This window comes from Cupressus sempervirens, chromosome 3, assembly GCF_028749045.1.
Source record: "Cupressus sempervirens isolate cs-2001-9-10 chromosome 3, ASM2874904v1, whole genome shotgun sequence".
NCBI lineage: Eukaryota > Viridiplantae > Streptophyta > Pinopsida > Cupressales > Cupressaceae > Cupressus > Cupressus sempervirens.
Genome location: NC_143120.1, coordinates 532,415,165 through 532,437,653, shown reverse-complemented (window position 1 = coordinate 532,437,653; position 22,489 = coordinate 532,415,165). Strand labels below are relative to the sequence as shown.

Sequence of the window (22,489 nt, the reverse complement as noted above, 5' to 3'; positions counted from 1 at the left end):
AGTACAAGTGATCACATATCTTGCATATGTGTGAAAATCAATCGCTTTGATGGTAGAGGGTGCTTATAGGCACATCTTTTGGATCCCTTGATGTGTTCGTGCATTGAACAATCCATTTTAGGATATAGGGAAGATTGATTGAGTGAAACAGGTGGTGTTAGAAGCTAGAGAAGTGCAAATGTTTATATGTAACCACCACACTTCACTTGCTCTGTTCAAGTACTTTTCTAAGGAGTTCCCCGAACCAACCAAGAGAAGGTATGCCAATTTTAATTATAGTTTAGTTTTTTTTATTTACAATTGTTACAAACTTACATGTGATGTGTTTAATGTTTAACTTTATTTTAATTTATAATTGTCTCCATAGGTATTGCACATACTTCATCTTGATGGAGATGATGATTAAAGTGCATGAGGCCCTCCAATTGATGGCAGTGAATCCAAAGTGGGTATGATGGTCTACTTCTAAGTCCTCTGAAGGAAAAATTGGTGATGCAAAAGATCCTTGATGACAACTCGTGGTCCACAATGAAGTAAGTTGCTGAATTTTAAATTAAATGTTAGTTTTTTGCTTGCTGATTTCATACTAACTTAAAATTTCTAATTCTAATTTTCATTTTTGTTTGCATTTTGCAAAAATTTGCTTTCTCGTAGCACCCATCATAGATGTCATTAGATATGCAGATATTGACTCTCCTAGTCCTTGAGAGATATATTTTGACAACATGTTGAGAAAGATGAAGAAAATTGTTGTAGCAAAGGATCCTATATTGGGGTTTATGAGGAGCATATTAGGTCTATTGTGACGTGGAGGTGGAACATAATGAATACCAACTTCATACGGAAGTCTTTGGTCTAAATCTCAAATGATATGTAAAGTTGAATGGAAAGGGCCTCCCATGTGATGATACTAAGGTATTGTATGGCTTTACAAAAGTCATTGGTAAGATGTATATATCTCAAGAGGCCTCTACTCTTCATGCATAGTTCTTTGACTTCACCAACCTTCGTGGCCCAAACTTAAGTAAGCCACAAACGAGGTTGGATACGATGATTTTGGCACAAAGAGATCCTATTGGATGGTGGACCTAGCATGGGAGAGATACACCAGAGTTGAAAGTACTTGCCACTCCCCTCCTTGCACAGGTTGCTTGTTCCTCAACTGCGGAGAGGAATTGGTCGACATATTCATTTATCCACTCAATCAAGAGGAATAGACTTTCCTCTAAAGGGGCAGAGAAGCTAGAGGCAATGCATCATGCTCTTCGACTTGTGGATTGTCAAACGCTAAAGTATAGGTAGACTTCAACTTTGTTTTCAGATGTTGATCCTAAGGATGTGGCCCAAATAGATGAGGATGACACTACACCAAGATTGGTTGGGGTTCCATTCGATGAGACTACGCTTCCTGTAGAACATGATAGTGAGGATGAGGACTCCGATGTTGATGCCATAGCAGCAGAAGTAGAATAGGAGTAGTAGTCTGCTTCATTTTTCTATATTTTGTTTTTTATGTTGAACTTGAACATGATGATGAAACTTTATGGCAGCCATCTAGCCTTTGAGCTTAATGCAAAGATTTGCTTAAAATAATAACAAGCTTAATACAAAGATTCTATTCGTATATTCATGCAACGGTTTGATGAGAACTTAAAAGAAATGTATATTTTATTGCATATGTATGCACATATCTTGGTAGGTTTTCTCTAGAGTACTTCCTCAATCCCACAGTTGATTGTGGGTCCTTCACAGAAGGATCCACAAAGAACCCAAGCACACAAGAAGAATCCATGAAGAACCGATACCCAAGTTGTACCGACACCATGACCAAGCCTAAATCGGTCTTTGGGATTGACAAAAAAGATAGGGAAAATTAATTCCCCTGAAAGATGAGTCTTTTTATATAGGTCAAATAGGGCCTCTATGAGATAGTTCACATTTATGATTTGAAAGTACTCACAATAAGCTTTAGGTATGGAGCATTACCTCCTTCAACGAACTTATTGTGATACAACAATATTAAAATCTTTTTGTTGTGAGATCTGGTGGGGTTAACTTAGTTTTGGATTTACCATAATTTATTTTGAATATTGGACTTTTTGGATTTTTAAACAATGTAGTAATAGTCAATATAAACAACGATAGCTTCACCAAGAAATTAATTAATATAACCAACAAGGAATTGTTGGGTAGATATTTTGCAACTGACAGTTTATGCAAATTCAGTTGCAAAATAGGGTTACCAACCACAGTACAAGAGAGTCTTTCCTAACTTAAAAGGAAGACCCCCCCTTCTCACCATTCCTTGGATCAACTCAAGGTAAGCAAGAAATTAAGAGATATTGTAAACGGATTTTACCGATATGCTTTCATCTTATTTCTAGAAAGAATCCACTTACTCGTGGAGCGAGTAATGGGCAAGATTAATCTTTATAACTGCACTTCTATCTAACAATTGGAAACAGTGATACCGATACTAAACACTAACTCAAAGGCTGATTGAAAGCGCACAAACTTAGATTTATGTCTAGTTTTTCTAATCTATAAGAACAACAATGAAGCTCACAGACCTCTATGCAATTCTTTTAAAGGTAAATCTCTACCGTTGGGGCACACAGACTTCCAGACGTAGATAATTTCTAAACTAAAATTCTAATAAATTGCATGAATATAAGATTAGTAATATAAGGCACTGTAGTCACAACTTCTAGTCTATACCACCGCAATTGCTTCTAGTCATAACTTCGAATTGAATTGCTTCCAGTATTCATTTTTCTCTAATACATACACAAGATTAACATGAATAGAAGACAATAAACTCAAATTGCAATCACAACTTTCAATTTGATTCACAACAATTGTTTCCAGTCATAGCCTTGAATTCAATTGCTTCTTTATATTCACTTTTATTTTCAAAATTGCACTACACAATCACAGTAATGTTTGCAAAAGTTTGGTAGAGCTCTCTTGCATACAAAAAAGATGATTATTACATTGAGGGGTACTCCTTTATATAGGCAAAGGAGTTGGAAAAAATTGGAGAAAAAGGTGGGAGAATCTCAACCAACTTGATAAGTCAAATAAGAAAGAAGATTTATTGGATTACATGACTGTAGGTTCGTGTTATCGGAATTAATGCACATGATTACATGCAACCTATCTTCTAAAACTACAAATCTGGAAACATACTTGAAGAAAATGTTAAAACTATTGATTCTAAATGAAATAATTATGTAGATTATCAACAAAGGCCTTGTAGTTGATGATGCAATCGCAAATGATCACAGGATCGAGAGTTCCTGTATTTCATGTCACTACATTCACCTTGATAATTATGGCATTGCATCTTTTGATAGCCTTTGATTCTCTTTGATGAACTGTCAGTTATCATTTTGAAAACCTGATGTAATCAAGTTTTTCTCATTCCATAGTTGTTGTGAATTCTCCTTTGTCGGATTTGAATATTCTAAAGTTTCCAATAATTTAAACACCTTCTCAATGATGTCCTAATGTAAACTTAGAACAACTTTCTCATTAGCATCTTTAACTGATTTTCTTTCTTTTTTTCTAAATTGGTTGGCGCATTCCCACACGAACTAAGGTTCTAGTGCAGCCATCGAGAAAGTAGAGACCAAATGAATATTGCTTCTTTTATTTGAAGCATATCTTCTTGACAGGATGTCTCTATTCTTTGAAGAAATTTTGACATATTTTGACTTAAAGAGTTTATTGTGTTGTCTTGTATTTTGTCACCAAAAAATGTTGGTAATAGCATGAAACTTTTCCAAGCTAGTTTCACGTATTTCTAAATTTGAATTTGATATTCAATTGTTTAATGTTGATTGATCAATCAACTCCAATTTGTATATCAAATTATTTTACTAAAAGTTTTCGTCAAGTCTTTTTCATTTTGCTTTATGTTGAGTCTTTGCTTGATTTTTGAGGTTGTCATCATCTTTTTCTTTGCTTTTGAGTGTGCGTTTGTTAGTTTTTAGTCCTTTGATTTTGCTCAAGTCATGGCTTTCGCTTTTCCTTTTGATTCAGTCTAACCTAAAGTGTAATCAGAGTTGTCAATCAAAAGATATGGTCATTTCAGTGCCCAAAAAGTGGATGCAACAGCACGAGTTAAAAATATCATATTATATTTCTAATTTGACATTCACTTTTTGAAAAATATAACTTAAATTGACTTTATGTTATGTTTTTAAGTTACTTTATCTTTTCATTTTTCACTTAAAGTAACTAAAGTGCACTTTGTGTTATATTTTTAAGTTGAGCGACTTTTTAATTTTTCACTAAGTGACTATATTTACTATATAGTTCAATTTAATTTTTAGCATTTAAATCAAATGCTCTAGTAAATATTACTTTTTAAATGATATTTACATGTTATATTGTTAATATGATATGTAAATATAATTCATATCTCACTTAAGTAATATTTTAATGAATTTAAATTGACATGTGCTAATTAAATCACTTAAAGTCATCAATAGTGGACATTTTATGTGCCATTACATGTAAAATCCATCAAAAGTGGACCTTTTATATGCAATTACATGTAAAATCCATCAAAAGTGGACATTTTACATGTCACTCAATATAAAGTTCAACTTGAAATGAAAAGTGGACTTTTTTATGTCATTACATCAAAAGGCTCTCAAAAGTGAACCTTTTTTATGTCATTATATCAAAAGGTAAGTTTTTGTGTCATTACATCAAAAAAGTGAGATACAACTTAAAATATGCTTTAAACCCCAAAAGGTTCGATTTTGACTATATGCATATTTTTAAATGTGTTATTGTTGATGTTTTATAGCTTCTATCAGATAAAAATATGAGATGTAATCTTAAAGATTAAACTCTTTGATTATATATATTTATATATATAATTGTGTGGATTAATATAGAATCTCATAATATCCGATATTTATAAATGTACTATAACGTATTAATAATATATATCTTATAATGTTTATACCTATGATGTTCTCATTTATATATATAATGTTCAGATGTAGAGGCATAACTCTTCGTAGTCAAAGACCACATAGAGCCATGACTCTACGGGGTCATGACTCTTCGCTACTATATATATTCGGGTAATCAGATCACTATTGAACAACATCAATATACAGCATCTTGGACTCAGCGGTCTGCATTCAAATAATCATCAGCACTTTTTTTTATTATCTAATCTGCAGGGGTCATTTTTACATACAATATACATCTCACATTATTAGCAATATTCAAAGAAGTATATTCTGCATACAAAATAAGAGATCATCAGTATTTGGAAGGCAACTCTGCTCTACAGTAATACAAGTAAGAGTTCTATTGTTCCCACATTTATTGTAACAGTTTTATCTATCAAAAATCCATAAAACTTAACAGTTATGCACTCCAAAAGGTCTGATTTTCTTTGTTGAAAGTTTTTAAAATATGCAAGTCACTCCAAAAAGTCCAATTTTGATCAAAAACATATTTTAAAACATGCATATCAGTCCAAAAGGTCCAATTTTGGAAGAACACATGCATTTGCTCTTCAAGAACCCGATTTTGCTCATTGTGAAAGATTTACTTGATGGTTTTGCATAAGATTTTCTCCAATAGGGTCGTTTTTGCTTGGCAATGGATTTTCTAACATCAAAAATGGATTCATCTTGCTAAAAGACATTTTTCTAAGCTCTATCCAAGGGCAAGTTTTTGGAAAAAAATTCAAAAAACATCATTTTTGGCTCAAGTTTTGGCCCAAAGAGGAATCGATTTGGCTTTTCAAATGTTTTACATTACATTGTGACTCATGTTTTGGCGTTTAAAAGCCAATACGTTTTAGTTTCATGCCTTTTACGAATCAACTTTTTTCTTAAAATGCCCGAAAAATTGGGGTTTTAATCCACTTTTATGCGTTTTGAAGCCACTTTTTTGCATTTTGATCCATGTATATGCATTTGGGGAAGTCGTTTTTGCATTCATAAGTCAAAAATGGTTCAAAAACATGCATTTTTTTGCCACGCTTTTGCAAAAAACGGCCCATATTTTTGTATAAAAATGTCATGTTTTTGTTCAAAAAACTCAAAAAAAATGCATTTCAGCCCATACATTTGGAGCAAGAGGGGTCTTTTTTAGTTTTAATGCGTGCTCTTGTCTTTGAAGACCCTTTTTTTGGCCTTCTCATGTCAAATTCGACCATTGAATGTCCACTACATGCCAATGCGGAAAAAGTCAAATAGTTGTTTGAAAATCTGGATTTGAGGGGGAATTGGTCTTCAAGTCTATAAAACTTGTTATTTTGGCTCTTTAACCTCCAAGGAAGTGGACATTTTCAAACTTGCTCATCAATTCATGCTTATCATGTTATTTCCATGCATATCATGGCTTGTTATTGCATACTTGTTCCATATCTATGCCATGGAAAGTGCATTTTTCTTTAAAAATGAAGAACTTGTTCATTTTCTTGTTTTTGGAATTTCCCCAAATTTCAAATTCGAATTTGCATGTCGAAGTGGCTTGCTTGTTGACATGTATGAGTCACTTTCCAAAGGTAAATTTTTTCTTTGTGTTTTGTGTTTGCTTGCCAGTTTTCTCCAATTTGGAGAAGTCGCGAGTTTTTTCCCAAGAACTTGTTGCTTCACCTCATGCGAAAGCATCATCACATTCCACATTTCGTTTCCATGTCACAACACCTCACCTCATTCGACAAATGCGATTACATGTTTTCCATCTCATTCACCATCCACACATGCATGTAATCTCATTTTCCGTTTCCATTTTCACTCATCTCACTTTTCGCATCCATTCATACGACACAATTACATGAAATGTCTTACGTGTAATTGCATCCAAAAGGTTTGATTTTGATTAAAAATCACTTTTTGAAAAGTCAAAAAGATGTCATTTTCATCTCCCGTGTACTTTGACATCCCCTTTTCACCAAAAGTGACTATAAAGCTCATTATGCCTCTTCCATTTTCCATTTCCATCCCTCCATATGCATTCACGCCTCCCTAAGCAAATACATACTTTTCCATTTTCTACATCTATCCATGCTTTCCACCTCATCCATCATTTGCACTTGCATGTAAAGTGCATCTTCCATCCACCTTCGCATCACATCTCATCCTTCATTCCTTGTCACATGTTGCACTAACATGTAATCATTTTTCATGCAATAACATCTTGATAGAAACTTATTACAAGTTTACATCCGAACATCATCAAGAAGGTTTTCAAAGTGTCAGAAACTCCAATTTGTGCTGATCTACAAAGGAGAATTCCCGACAACTTAAGCAAGGAAATCTTGAACATGTCAAAGTTTTCAAATGACAACGAACAATTCCTCAAAGAGAGTCAGAGGTTATCAAAAGACGCAAGACCATGGTTATCAAGGTGAATGCAACGGTACAAAGTACAGGGACTTCCGATCCTGTGATCATCCGGGATTGCATCGTCAAGTACAAGGTCCTTTAGAACAATCCCTACGATTGTTTCCTTCTCTTTCGTCTTCTTTCTTCTTCTTTCATATTTGTAGTTGGAGAGAATCCATTGCATGAAAAAATGTAATTACATGTAATGCGAGTTTCATGTACATAAAAAGATGTAATGCAAATTGCACATGCAGTTGCATGTGCCCTATATTTTCTCTTTTAGTTAAACTAGGTCAAAGTTGGTTGAGTTGCTCCCACTTTTTCCTCCACCTTTTTCTCAACTCTTGTGCCTATATAAAGGTGTGCCCCCTCATTGTAAAAATCATCTTTTGTTGTATGCAAGAAAACTCTGCCACATTTGTGCAAGCATAACTTTCATTATGTAGTATGAATTTGGGAGAAAAGTGAATAAAAGAAGCAATTGAATTCTATGTTTTGTCTGGAAGCAATTGTGATAGAGCAAATTAGAAGCTTTGACTATAATTTGTGCCTATTGTCTTTGATTCATGTTATTATTTTGTGTTCAATAAAAGAGCATAGTGATTTAAGAAGCAATCAGAGCCGAAGCTTTGACTGGTAGAGGTTTGGAAATATATAGCTAGAAGCTTTATCTGTAGCTTATACTTATCTCTTAATTTGCAAAATAGTTAAGTTATTTTTACTTTTAGAAGTCTTTGTGCCCTAAATGTAAAGTTTTTCCATATATAAGTATGACTGGACTTAGAGCCAAACCAGTATATGTTTAGCTAGCCTTTGAGTTAGTGAAGGTTTATGGTATAATTGTTTCCAGCTCTTGATAGAAGTGTAGTTAGAGATTCATCCTACCTATTACTCACTCCACAAGTAAGTGAATTCTTTCTTGAAAGATAAGAAGAAAGGATATTGGTAACAAGCATTTTATAAAAGCTCTCGACTTCTTGCTTGCCTTGAGTTGATCCAAGGAACGATGAGAAGGGGGAGCCTTCCTTTAAGGTAGGAGAGACTTTTTCTCACACATGTCGTGCTTGGTCATCCTATTTTGTGACTGAATTTTTACCCAAAACTGTCGGTTGCAAAATATCCACCCAACATGTTGCAACATGAAAATTCCGAAGAGAGAGAACATCTTTCAAGGGGATTGAATCCATAAGGGTATCAAGATCTGGACAATAATGCCATTCCATGAAGAATAAGAGTTCTAGGTATGTTTTAGATACTTATTGAACACTTAGGAAGGTTGGAAATGGTTAGGATAGCTTGTATTTCACGAATAATGGCCAAAATAGGTATTTGGAAGGTAGATTGAGGCAAAACGGGGCTTTTTTTGAATGGATAAAAATGCAAGTTGGAAGTATACGGATGTGTGTAAGATGAGAGTTTTTTTGTTCAAAAATATGAGTTTTTACCAAAATCGGGTTTTGGGGATGCAATAACATGTGGTGAAAAACTCATCATTTCACCTTGTGTAAATATGCAATTGGGAAATGTGAATGGATAATTGCATTCTTTGGGAGAATTTTCATCATTTTCTTCACAAACAAACCAAAGATAAATAAAAAACAAGAAAACAAAGTATCTACAAAAACAAAGAAAAGAAAAGAAAAATATATCTCTTCCTTCGACACAAATTGATAACTTGGAACAAAAATCTAGGGCTGCATTCAAACAAATGGAAGACAGAGAAAAATAATACAAGAAATAAGTAATATGATCAAGAAATGCAAACAAAATCCAAGTCTCACATTTATTTGGAGAGCAAAGAGGAAAACTTGGAGCAAGCAGAAGTTGGCATGCAACCCTTTTCTCCAAAATCAGGTTTTGGAAGTGCATTTGCATGTAAGGATCAAAATGCCTTTCAAAAATTCAAACCATAGCTCCAAATTGTGATTTGTAGATGCATATGATGTTGCAAATGCTTTCCTAACTGCAAATTGTGTTAGTTTTCCAAAGATTGCCACAAATGTAATAAGCACTGCCATAATATTTGGTATGTGTGTTCCAAATGACAGCGACCTCTTATTTATAATGAGAAAAGGATAAGAAGAGACATGTCTATTTTTTGATTTGATAATTAATATAATAAACATTTAATCATTGTTTTATATATATATATATATATATATATATATATATATATATATATATATATATATATATATATTTCTCTTATATAATAATAAACTTATATATATAAATTATATCTCATATATAATTATATATACGTTTATCAGACAAAAGCTACCAAACATCAACACTCCTCTTAGTTAGGGAGGATAAACAAATATATCAACTCAAAGTAATATCAAGTTAGCAAGATTAAGGATATCTTTGATCAAAAGATATCCATCATTTTGATAGCACATTTAATATCAAGAGTATTGGTCTCCCAGAATATCAACATATGATATTCACCAAATACTCATTTAGGTGTTTGATATTATGAGTACTAGCCTGGAATATCCCAAATAGATATTGACCTGATTTTTTTCTCAAGATAAGATTCAGAACATAAACATATGAAGTTGCATTACAAAACTAGCAATATAAACCATAGGTTCTCATAAAATACGTTGGAATAACTTATTGCATTACACATTAGCAACACAATAACCAACATTCAAAATCCAATCTTAAACATAGTTTTATAGTCAGATTGGAACACTAAGAAAAGAACCTGTAAGCACACGTGAGACACCTGATATGACGTCTCCACAAACAATGGGTTTGCGTCCACTTTCTACCGGCACGAGGGGCTACGTCCTCATGCTAGCTGAAAGCTAATGCTTTCTGAATAACTCTCACAAGAGAGAAACTGAAATTTGAATCATAAACCAAACATGTCTGAGTGAATGAGTCTCTTCTCATTTTAATCCTCATAGCTGTGACTCTTCGGCTCCCTTCCTATCTTATTGTCTTATTCCCCCTTGTCACCTTTAGCCCACTTTATAATATTAAATTGCCCCTTTTTTATTCACGCTCTCATAGACAATTTTAATATTATATGACTATGTCATTAAATCTTCTAACATCCCAAAAGGGGTCATTACAAATCTCCCCTCCTCAAGATTGCTTGTCCTCAAGCAATCAGTACTAGGATCCCATATGAATCTACAGGTAGTTTTGTAGCCCAATCTGAAAACAAATCCTGCCACACTGCGAAACAAGGTGTCAAACTACAAACCATCCAACAACTGGATCCCTGGATCCCATATAAATCTATGGAATATCGTTGCACCTATAGACTATATAACTCTAATTATCCTCGCATCCAATCTCAAACTAAGTAGAACTACAACAAAATTCTCAACAAGCCATAGATACATATTGTCAACACCTAGATCCCAAACCCTGTTGTCATGACCAGCTGATATGATGAGGTAGAAATGTATCAAGGAGCTATGTATAACCCAGTAGATGGTAACAACCCGACCTAAATAGATGATGTAAGAAACAAGCTACTCAAAAGGTGAAAATAACACCATGGGCACATCAAATAACATACTGTCGCCATCAATTTGGAAAACCCCCAAATACATAGATGCTATGAATAAGAATAAAGCTGAAAAACCACTCCCTATTATTGAAACATAACTCTCAACAACACTCCACCAAGATCTATTGAATGGCTGATGTATGAAATCCATCCAACTCCTGTATGGGTTGAAATTAGGAACCATATTTAGACTGATCAAAGGACAAGTGAACATAGTCAATTCACCACACCAATCCTGTGACCTAGATTCACCGCTAGGAACTATAACTGGATCCAATATTCTTAAGTCAAGATCATCCTCTTCATGACATTCATAAAGAGTGCCCTCATTTATCTCAAAAAGGGGATTATCGGAAGTCCAATCAGCATCCACTTCAAAAATTGGGTTGTCTATAAGCTGAATGTGATCTGAAAACGATTTGCGATCTTAACTTTATTTTTTGCTTCCTTAGGAGAAATCTGAGTATCATCCAATGCCTCATGAGTATCCTTAAGCTCCCTATTGAGCTTCATAATCTTATTCCTTCATTTATTTGACTGATCAACATATATTTCAGCAACCTTAAGAATATAATCCCTGTTGGAAATCAAATATAAATAATCTGATTTCATAGTTTCAAGAGCTGCTTTGACTACCTGCAAATCAGCAACAAGAAAATCTCCTTCCGCTTTCCTTTGAGCCTTCCTATAGAGATCCTCAACCAACTTGTGAGTGTTGTCATAACATACCAAAGATGCCACAACCATGTCTTTATTAACCTTCAGCTGGTTCTTTAATGCATGCATCTCATGATTATCATGTTGATACAACTCATCGTCTTGTGGTGTCATCTTGTACTATTTATTGAAGTTAATATCACGCGTATATGAAACATATGGTTCATCATACAAAGCCTCCAACATGTTACTTCGAGTACAACCATCCTCATCAACATGTTTGTCAGGGCTAACCTCCAAATCACCAACATAGAAACTTGTATGTTCCTTATCTACAACTGGAATCATCTAATCTACATTTTTCCTTATGTTGATCTAGATATCTTTAGCTTCCTCTTCGTCATTATAGTTTCCACAAACTAGATCGAGTGTGCTAGTGGTCTCACTGGTCAAGCAAATTTGTTCCTGGCTTATAGGGGTTCCTTTAACCTATAAATCCATCTATTTATTCTTTTAACACTAGATCAATTATTTCACTACCAACGAATGCCACAGGAAGACAAATTCAATAGCAATGAGTAATCGTAAGTCAACACGTCGTATCAATTGGTGTTCGAACATTTCATCTCCAAATCTCTTGCGTTAAAGGCATGAGCAGATTGACGCTAAACATCATGTATATAAGGCAAGGCTATGCCCATCGTCATTGAATGAAGACACATCTTCGTAACCTTTCCTCCAAAATGTATTCCACGCAAAAGACAACTATCCAGAATAACTCTCTGTTCAGAGTAACGATCCGTTAAGATGTTCTATAAATGTCGAGCCTGATGGAGCCCAAAATTTTGGGTCTCCATTTATGCATTATCCTGAATTTGTTTTGTTGTCTCAAGAAACATTTAATAAATCAGATGATGTACATGGTGTATTTTGAAATCTCTAAGTTATTGAGCTAGAACATATTCCAACATACCAGTACCTTCCATTTTCATTTTCCAACTAATTATAAGTTCACAGCAATGTTCAAACTGTAAATCTAAGAGAAAAACAACTATCATCCATCTATTGCAGTCCTATGTTCATATTCAACCTCTAATGCAATCTCTCAGAGATATATGCAAATGCAGAACAAATTCGATAGATAAGATGGAAGCATACTAAGAATTGCGGATTGTCAAGAAAAATGAATGCAGATTTAATGGCATGTCTGGCTCAGTAATTTCATCAGGACCCTGTTCTCACACATATGTATGGAACAACACAATATTCACTCAAGTGAAGGAGCTATATGAATTCTCATACTTGATGTAGATATACCTACATCCATGAAAGGCCAGACATGTTTGTTATTGATTCAGTTTAATATTTGCAAGTTAGCTTAGTTAGGCCCTAGCACTGTTGGGATGTGCAATGATTTCTTAAATCATTTATTACGTAATAAGGGAAAATCGAGCCCTTGAAGTTTCCTTGATTAGTCTATCCAAATTTCATGGCAATATAAATATGGGATCTATAGTCCACGACAGGAGAGGAACAAAAGAAAGTCAGAGAAGGATCACGTGGACTGTGTCACATCGATATTCCCTAACCATGTATAGATTGAAGACATGAAAACCATCTAAAGATAATTTATTTTTCCATCTGGTAGATTGTCGACATATAGTATAACGGGATTGGCATTTGGATGGCATATTGAAAACTTATATAAACCAATACACATGAGGATGAGACGGCAATAAAAAACGATATGTTCATATTTGTGAACTCGCGGAAAAAGATATATTGAAGAAGTGATCTAATACTAATGGAAACGAATATAAACCACTAACATAAATTAGCCCTGATAAAAGAGTGTGTTCAAAAAATTCTATATACTGCAGATAATGATCCTTCTGTAATTGCTGATGCCCAAACTATGCTTAGCAAATCCCCAACACTCGAGGATGGGACACAGCACGTTAGAAGCACAAATAAAGCCTCCATCCTTCTCACATGGTGCCATTAGGAATTTCAGGAATTTATGTAGAGATCGCACACCATGGACAAAGCAAAAATCACACAAAAGTGAGAAGCCAAAGAATTATAAAGTGATTGCCGATAAAAGCATTAATAATTGTTATTTTGCCCAAAGAAATAAAAATCAAAACAATGGAAAGGTCCAATTTAGTTTTGGAAAAGAAGTGACTTTTCATTTGAAAAGTTACATCCACCCTTTTAGCAATGTATAAATAGGGGTATGCTATTTGTAAATTCAATATTCAAACATCCATATTCTACAAAAGTATTTTATATTATTTGTTTGGAGGAATAAGGGCTCAATATGGCTTTGTAATATGAATTCTATTATTTTAATTTTATATTAAAATAAAATGTCTTTTGTTTATTTTTAAATGGCATGGAGATTTACACTGCAGATCAATTGTCCTTTGTAATTATTTTTTTGGAATTTTGTATACAATTTAAATGTCAGATGTGGACATGGTCATTTAGCCTCTTTAATTCGATCATCATAGATATAGTGAAATATATTATTGTTTCCATATCTGTATTCAGTTTGTCTCCCTACCAAAGGAGTTAAAATTCAATCTAGACTAATTTAAAATTGCATAATATTTGGCCTGTCACATCTTGATTATTAAATTGTTGGCAGTTCAAGTACATAAGAACTTTATAAAGTTGTACGTGAAAATTCACCGAACTTGACTCTACTACCCAGATGAACAGAGGCACTGGTCTTTCTATTATTGGAGTCAGAAAATCTATATCTTCCTACAAGAATCAAATTTTATTATTAACAAACCTTATACAAAACATTCAATTATTTCAAGTACTCAACATTCAGTTTTAGTTTCATCAAGTTGAAGGACCTTGCCAACTGGAGAACTCCAAAGCTTAAATTCGCTTTAGAAAAGCTCTGAACCAAGTGATCAAATTTGAGGAGAAGGTCTATCCACCTAGGCGTAGTGGAGCCTAAAGTGCAGGGGAATCGATAAGTATTCCCATTCGTTGGCAAGAACTGATTGCCGAATCCTATCGAAGAAGTGGCAAGCTCTTGAATTTTCAATCTGCAGTTTTGGGAATCAACAAAGCCAACCCACCGTTAAGAGTAATGCTCGATTCTTAGTTTCGACCATTATGCAAATTCTAGACTTATTACCCACACTCAGATTCCAATAATAGTTTGTGGAATCGAATCACACCTGTCATCGATTTTATCCAAGCACCACACTTTTCCAATATCCAGCAACAACAATGATGGAGTGAAGCGGTTATCTGGTCTTTTAGTAACGTCTCCAATTCACTATACTTTGCGGCTATCCGTTTAGTCCTAGAGTAAAGTGGATGCCTATAGAAATGATTGGTCCTATAATCTCTTCTCCAACTTTATAACCTCATGCTAATATCCGCTCAATCTAACTAGAGTGTATATTTCATAAGCTCGTGATCTGAGCACTTCCACGATGGTGACTTGCGGTGGAAAGATATCCTGATCTCGTCTTTGTTGGTTGATGGCAACCACGAGTCCGACTACTCTAACTAGACCTCCTACAAAACCTAGGATGTCCACGACAATCTCTACATCATTCCAAACTGCTATAGCTCTATCTAGTCTCACCCCAACTTCAATCACTTCCCTTGTGTCTGGACTTAATCCTTATGCCGTGTGTGACCTGTATATGCTCAACCCAATGTAACAGGTCTACTATGTTTGGTTTCCACTTCGCTCACACTTCTAGTCCATTCGTGAGGTTCTACCTTGCAAAATGTCACCCGCAACTTCTTAGGAATCATGTGGCCTCCAAACCGACACTTCCTTAGTTGTTGTTGATCTCGCCTTCCTCAAATAGCACTATGGTGTACATCAAATATACCAGTATTAGTATTTTCGAATGCTATAGCTTCTAGAATGCAAACTGACTTTCATGGTTATTCATACTCTATACTACGTCGTGTCTTAGCCAATGACCCTTCAATCACTATTCTTCTTCCTAACGTGGAACTCCAACCTTCTGTAATCGATGTATCAATCTGAATCTCAGTTCTGAAAGTGCAAATGTGAGTACTAGGTTTTTCCAGATTTGATAACTCAATAACCTCACAGGATGGCAGGATGCACGACTCTGACACCACTAAAATGTCCCAAACCAGATATTGAACCAATTTATTTCTTTCCCAGATAACATTCAAAACACAAACACGTGGAGCTGCATTTTAAGACCAGTAACATAAACCCTATGAAGATATCCCCAAAAGATCTATCCAATTATTACCACAAAACTGATATTCAACACTTAAATATAGGCAGATGTATTATGAACGACAATAGAAAACCAGTGTATACTCCAATAGATATTAAACCATCTTTCTCAAAATAATATTCAGGATTCAAGCATATGAACATGCGTTACGAACCAAAAATATGACAACCAACAAACTCTTATAACTCCTTAAAATATGTTATTGCATTATACAACAGCAATACAATATCCAATACTCAAAATCCAATCTTAAACACAGAATTTACAGTCAGATTGGAACACTTAGAGAAGAACCTGTAAGTGAATACGAGACACCTAAAATGACGTCTCCACGGACAATGGGTTTGCGTCTACTGTCTACCGACACGAGGGGCTATGTCCTCACACTAGCTGAAAGCTTACGCTTTCTGATTACTCTCCCAAGAGAGAAACTAAAATCTGAATAATAAATCAAGCCTACCAAATGAATGAGTCTCATCTCTTTTTATCTTCACAGTTGTGACTCTTCAACTCCCTTCCTGGCCTTTCGTCTTATCTCTCTTTGTCCCTTTTAGCCCACTTTATAATATTAAATTGACCTTTTATATCTTGGGTCCACACTCTCCAAGTCAATTTTAATATTATATATTTCTAATGTCCAAAAAGGGGACATTACAATTTTGAAATTCAAAATACTCCACTGGTATTAGTTTAGTATTAATCTAAAATAGTAGTGAGTGACAATCAGGAAGTTCTAACTGGCCAGAGCCTAACTTAGGCCCTAAGTTGTATTTAAGAGGATAAGAGACAACCGTGTTCATACTAGGGCCATGGATAAAAGCCAAAGCATAGACAATCAGTATAGAAGATTTGCAGATCTTGTTATATAGTTCTTATCACCTGTCATTCAGCTCCTTTTTCTATTTGCAGTTCTTCAATCTTTGGTTTTAGAAATTTTATTAAAAAGGGTACAAATCTGCATCAGTAGCCATGATATGTGTTTATTTTCTTCACTGATACTGAATGCAATGTAAACACATCCTTCATTATAGAAGGATATGTCAACCTAAATAATCGCAGAGAAGGTGTCTAACTCAGATAAGTTTACTTAGTGACTGTAAGAAGGGATTCACTCAACAGATTGTTATGCCTATGTGATCTCTGTAGCTTGGATTTCTCTGTTAATGAATTTCTGATCAAGTGCCATCAGCCGGCCTGGTATCAACTGATCCATTTCTTGTCTCTAACTCTCTATATAATACGGTTCTTGGAAAGGGTTACTCCAATTCCTCTTCCACTCTCTATTTTTGGTTGACTTTATACCCTGCGGATGATAATAACCATCTAGACTATCAGGCCTCTTGATCAACGAAAATGTGAGACTGCTGGGATAATTTTCAGGGTAGAACATTTAGATGGTATCCCGCACAAAATATATTGAAACTTTCAAGATAAGTTTAACATGTATTCAACAAAAAAACAAATATAGTCTATAGTCAACAAAAATTTTGGTGAAGCCAAATATTGTAAAATTCTAATGTATAAAGATAAACTGAAGGTCAGGAGGATACCATAGGGCTGTGGAACAGAGCCAAACATTCCCATCTTCTCAATAAGAAATTGTAGACAAACTCCACCAAAATAGAGAGAAAATGCAATGGGCACAATAAGAGGAATAGCATAGCCCAAGAGTGACCTGTCAATAGATTCTCATTATCAAACCCACATCCAGAAGCTACAGAAAGCAAAGTAAAAATTTAGTACAATATCATATTTTAACCTCTGCAATGTCTATGTCAACCAGAACATTTCGTCACATTATTCAGGACTGCAATATTAATTTTTCTATGCATGCATCAACTTTTAGAACTAATTATCTTCCATGTAAGAAGAGAACACCCACATAAAATAGTAAATTGGAACCTAAAAAATAGAGTAATTCAAAAATACTTTCCATGAACCAGGTTGGAGGTACACATTAAATAAGCTATTCTCTTGTCCAGCAAAGATAAATTGTCATTGCCAACTGATCTCTCATTAAAAAATCCTAATATTCTAGAATTTACTCCTTTAGTTATGTGTACCCAAAGTCAAAATACAACCATAATCCTCCTACCTCAATCATAGCTCAGTACAGAAGACTATTTGCAAAGGGCCTCCCATTTCAGAGCTCAATACTTGATAATGTCCCAAAAATGCTGTCACCCAATAACTTAATCATCGTTCATGTCCAAGGATGTCTCCAAAGAAAACCAAGTTATAACTAGACAGACACATCTTTTATAGTTGAAACTACATTTATGATAAATAAGTTTTAGTCAAAGGCATTGAACAGCTGTAATATCATTGCATATTCATTGGTGACCAAACAGCCAAAATTACGTACATTCTACATTGCAGGAAATTCTAGGCATTGCTCTACCACCCAAATTTCAGAACCAAAACATTTCAGGTCCTGATCCTAATCTAGAAACTTCAAGGATCCATTTTGGAAACAGCTATATTATAAATGGCAAAGAAATTTCACATGCATTTCCATTTCTAGGAAGTCTTGTAATGCTCCTCTGACCCTAACATGTTATTAAAGTACTAAGGGATGCAATTAGAACACCCGAGTTGTTTGAAGGTACATTTCTCTTTAAGTGATTGGTTCTAAATGTTTCAGTTTGACCATGGTATGTGTATACTTGTAAGATACCTTAACCAAGTGGATGTGATACGATGAGAATGTGTTTGATAATATGCTTTCTAATTAGGATCTTGAATATTACTTGGCAAAATATATCCTATGATCTATGTTGATCCCCAGTGTGCATGATGATCTTCTTAAAAATCTATCTTGATGATGCTATCTATTGTGCTTGGATTGGGATGAGTATATTTGTTAGACATAGAATCCCATGATTTGATTATTACCGATGAAATGAATGTCAGCTAGATAACACCATTTTTATTTTGAAACAATATCTTAATTAGTTAAGGTATATGCTCATCTTCCTATTAATAAAGATCAGTTTCTTTGATTAGTGCATCTATTTGATTGTGATTTGGACCAAGTCTGCTAACCCATCATATTTTGGTATATACTCTCCTTGGCATGTTTGCAGGATGAGGGGAGGTAGTCAAAATCACTCCTACGGGAGATCTACACGATGTTGCACTCCTTGTCTACTATTGTTCATATATATGTGTGTGTGTGTGTGTGTGTGTGTGTGTGTGTGTGTGTGTGTGTGTGTTGTGGTTTGGTGATGCAAGGATATGCAAGTACTAGGCATCGACTCCACCTAACTATATAGCTCTCGGTGTGCTTTAAAATCCTCGAAAAAATTGTTGATTCAAAGATGGTTCCAGAGATGGCCTTAGATTCATGCTTTCATAATCGTATTGATCCCAGTGGGCGGATTGGTTATCGTTCTACTCGATTGGTCTTTCAATTTGATTTCTGAGGTTTTGTTTATGTTGCTTATGTCTCGTGAGTCAACTTCTTGAGGATGTTGTTGTTTGTATACTTCTTTATTCTTTCTTGTAACGATATATACATCAATATATATACATGGGTGCACATGTAGGGGAGATGACCCAATAGCCGACTACTTTCCAATGACCACTACATCTACCATTATATATTCCCTCAATTACTGCTCATAAAAAACCCCCAAAAAATGATAGCACATGTACTAATAGTTGATCATTTTTTAGCTTTATCAGTTGTTGATTGGTCCACTTGTGCAAAAAGTACTAATTTTTTTTGGTGAGCAACTATTAGGGGGTGAACATGACGGGTATCAGGCGAACGTTTTAAAATGACACTTTTAGATCACCTTGCACTCTATGAATTCTACAGAGAGCTTCGTAAATGTTGAAAAGTTGAAAGGTTAGCTTTAAGCTCTTCACTCATGTACAAAGGTTCATCGAAAAAATCGACAAATTTCAACATACAAATTAGAAGTTTTAGCCTTTAGCTGCCCAAAGTTAGCTTGGGCGGGTACTAGGTCGTCTCTCCTATATGCATACTTGTATGTGTGTGCGTGTTGTTGTTCCCAAAACCATAGATTGAAAATGCAAGAACTTTGCCAATTCTCCAATAGGATTACTCAATCCATTCTGGCCAACGAACAAGAATAACCCCCTGATTTAATTCCCCTAGACTTTAGGCTTCACTAAACCTAGGTGGGTAAACCTTTCTTAAACCCTTATGACTTGGTTCAAAGCTTTTCTACAGCAAATTTAAACTTTGTGAATTCTTAGGTTGGCAAAATCTTTAAACTTGATCAAAATGAAGTTACATAATGCTTGAGATGATTAAACGTTTATATAAGGTTTAATTAATATTTGAGTTGATGCTTGCAAGAAGGCAATATAGAGAAGGCTCACAAACTTCTACGAACTCAATGACTACTTTTGAATGATTCTAAAAGACTAGTACCTTGTTTAATTGGGCAATAGAGTTTACAATAAAAATTATTATGTACAACCTTATGGGATGACATACATTCAAATATCATCAATTGTTCCTGTATTCTAAATGCAAAAGACCAATCATATATGCAATTAATGATAGTCTACAAGGATTTTAAACTTCTTCAAAGGGAAGTCCAATTAGACACGGATGAGGAAACATAGTGTATTTCACACTATCCCTGATTATCAAACAAAAATGCTATGAAAGATCTAATACACATGTATGGTTACGAATAAATCACCAATCACCATGGTGACCATAAGGTACTAACCCAAATTGTAATTTATCTCTTTGCCTTTTAAATTATCAAGAACTGAAATTTTGTATTAATCATAAAAGAATAATACATCAATTTATCTTGCAACTTCAGCCTTCGTCTATATTTCTCCTTACAAAATCTAAATATCTTTTTATAATAATTGTATTGCTTTTGTTTCATTGTTTTTTACAAATGAAATATTCTTCACTTATATCTTTTGCATAAGACGATGTGACTTTTCAAAATCATAAAGTTATGTCTCTTCAATAATAATACCCATTTGATTTTAAAACACATTAACAAATTACTGTCTTTATTAATCACACATCTTTATATTCTTTCAAACTAGCGCTAGTTCAATATTTTTCGGCAGTTATGGTTTTGTCTTGATTTATATCTCTAACAATTCTGCCCCCATTGGACCATGCAATATGTTCGTAACATCCACTCTTTGTGTGTATAGGATGGAGCTTTCATATATTCGCTGGCTTCACATGATGGCACATAGACAATGTCCTGGCAAGAATTATCTGACGTGGGAGATGCTATATATCATCATTCCATTGCTCTCCATATCTGGCATCTTTCTGGTTGCCATTTCATTTCATTGTTTCCGACACCACTCTATTTCGGGACAGGCTAATCTCCAAACAAAATGCACTAAAGACAAAACAGAAAAAAAAAATTCCAGATTCACAAAAACGTAGTGCTAAAATTTTCAGAAAAATTCATGATGTTTTCGAGTTTTTGAAAATTGGTCAACTGTACAGTTTGTAGAGAGGATAGCCACGTCCTATTTCTCCCTCTACAGATATCAAACAGGTGATTTTATGGTTGACGTCTTGAATGAGATTTTATCCCATCAAGGTATTGTCTTCATTTATAATTCAAAAATTGAGATTCAAATTTGCTCAATGTGTTACGAGAATGGCAACTGTTGTTGATGTAACGGATCAGTCAAATAGTTAGTCGCCCATTCGATAAAAGCCAAACTCCACGCATCGGGCAGTCCTTGCCACAGTTACCATTTGCAGGAAGACTTGTAGATGATATTTGGGTTTCCTTCGGACTCATTGTAATTGCTTGATTCACCATGTTTGTCTGATAATGATTGAATCATATCACTGTGTATATGCATATTATTTCTTTAGCAATCTGAAAGTCATTTCTGTGTCTCCAGTGCTCAATATATTTCTGGAAATTATTGTCTTATGGTGACTTACAGCTAACTCATTGGTGCTATTAATTTTTGTGGACTTTAGTAGTCTCAAGCCTCTGCTAACTTCTTGGACATGTATGAGGGGCTGCCAGTTACCAAAGTTTTCTATGGTGGAATAAATTCCTTACGTTGCTTCTGTATATATTTTCTCCTGCCATTAATACTTCTTGGAACAATAATCACCGTCGATTCTTTTCTTAATATTTATTCCATTTCTTTTCTTTGTGGCATGGGAAGACTCTTCCTCTGCGTATGATATTTCCTCATTATTTTTAATTTAATAACTTTGTTGAATCTTTAAAACTCCAGAATAGCTCACAATGATGATGCTGCATATTTCATTGATAGCACATGCTCTAATGGCTTTTGTTTGTATAAATGCTGGGACGTTTACTTTTCTTCTTGCTCCCTATTTATGGTATTTTGCCAATCGCATTTGTTTCTGATTAGATGGTCAGAGTCCTCTACGCGCTGAGGATGATTGTCTATCACTATTGATGATCAATCTGTAATATTCTTTCATGACCATTCCACAAGTTTCGATCCCCATTTCACTTCCAGTTTACTGTATTGAGAACGCTGTTTGGCTGTAGTATCTAGAATTATTAATCATATGCAGATTAAAACCTATTTATGCCATGCTATCAATAATAATCTTTGTTTCTGATTATTCTTGCTTTTCTCCAGAATAACATAATGTTTCGGATTAGCTTCTGCAGACTTTAAGGCCTGAGTCTTGCTAATGGTCTGGAAAG

General features: G+C 34.5%; 1 protein-coding gene across 3 annotated transcripts in view; it reads right to left on the bottom strand.

The window, feature by feature from the left end:
- LOC149567512 (Zn-dependent exopeptidases superfamily protein) overlaps window positions 1–22,489 on the bottom strand; it is a 153,434-nt gene that overhangs the window by 36,363 nt on the left and 94,582 nt on the right. For all 3 annotated transcript variants that reach the window (XM_089820730.1, XM_089820731.1, XM_089820732.1), the window contains one exon: window positions 17,366–17,490. In XM_089820730.1, the coding sequence (XP_089676856.1) occupies window positions 17,366–17,490 (125 nt within the window). The remainder of the gene's footprint in view (window positions 1–17,365; window positions 17,491–22,489) is intronic.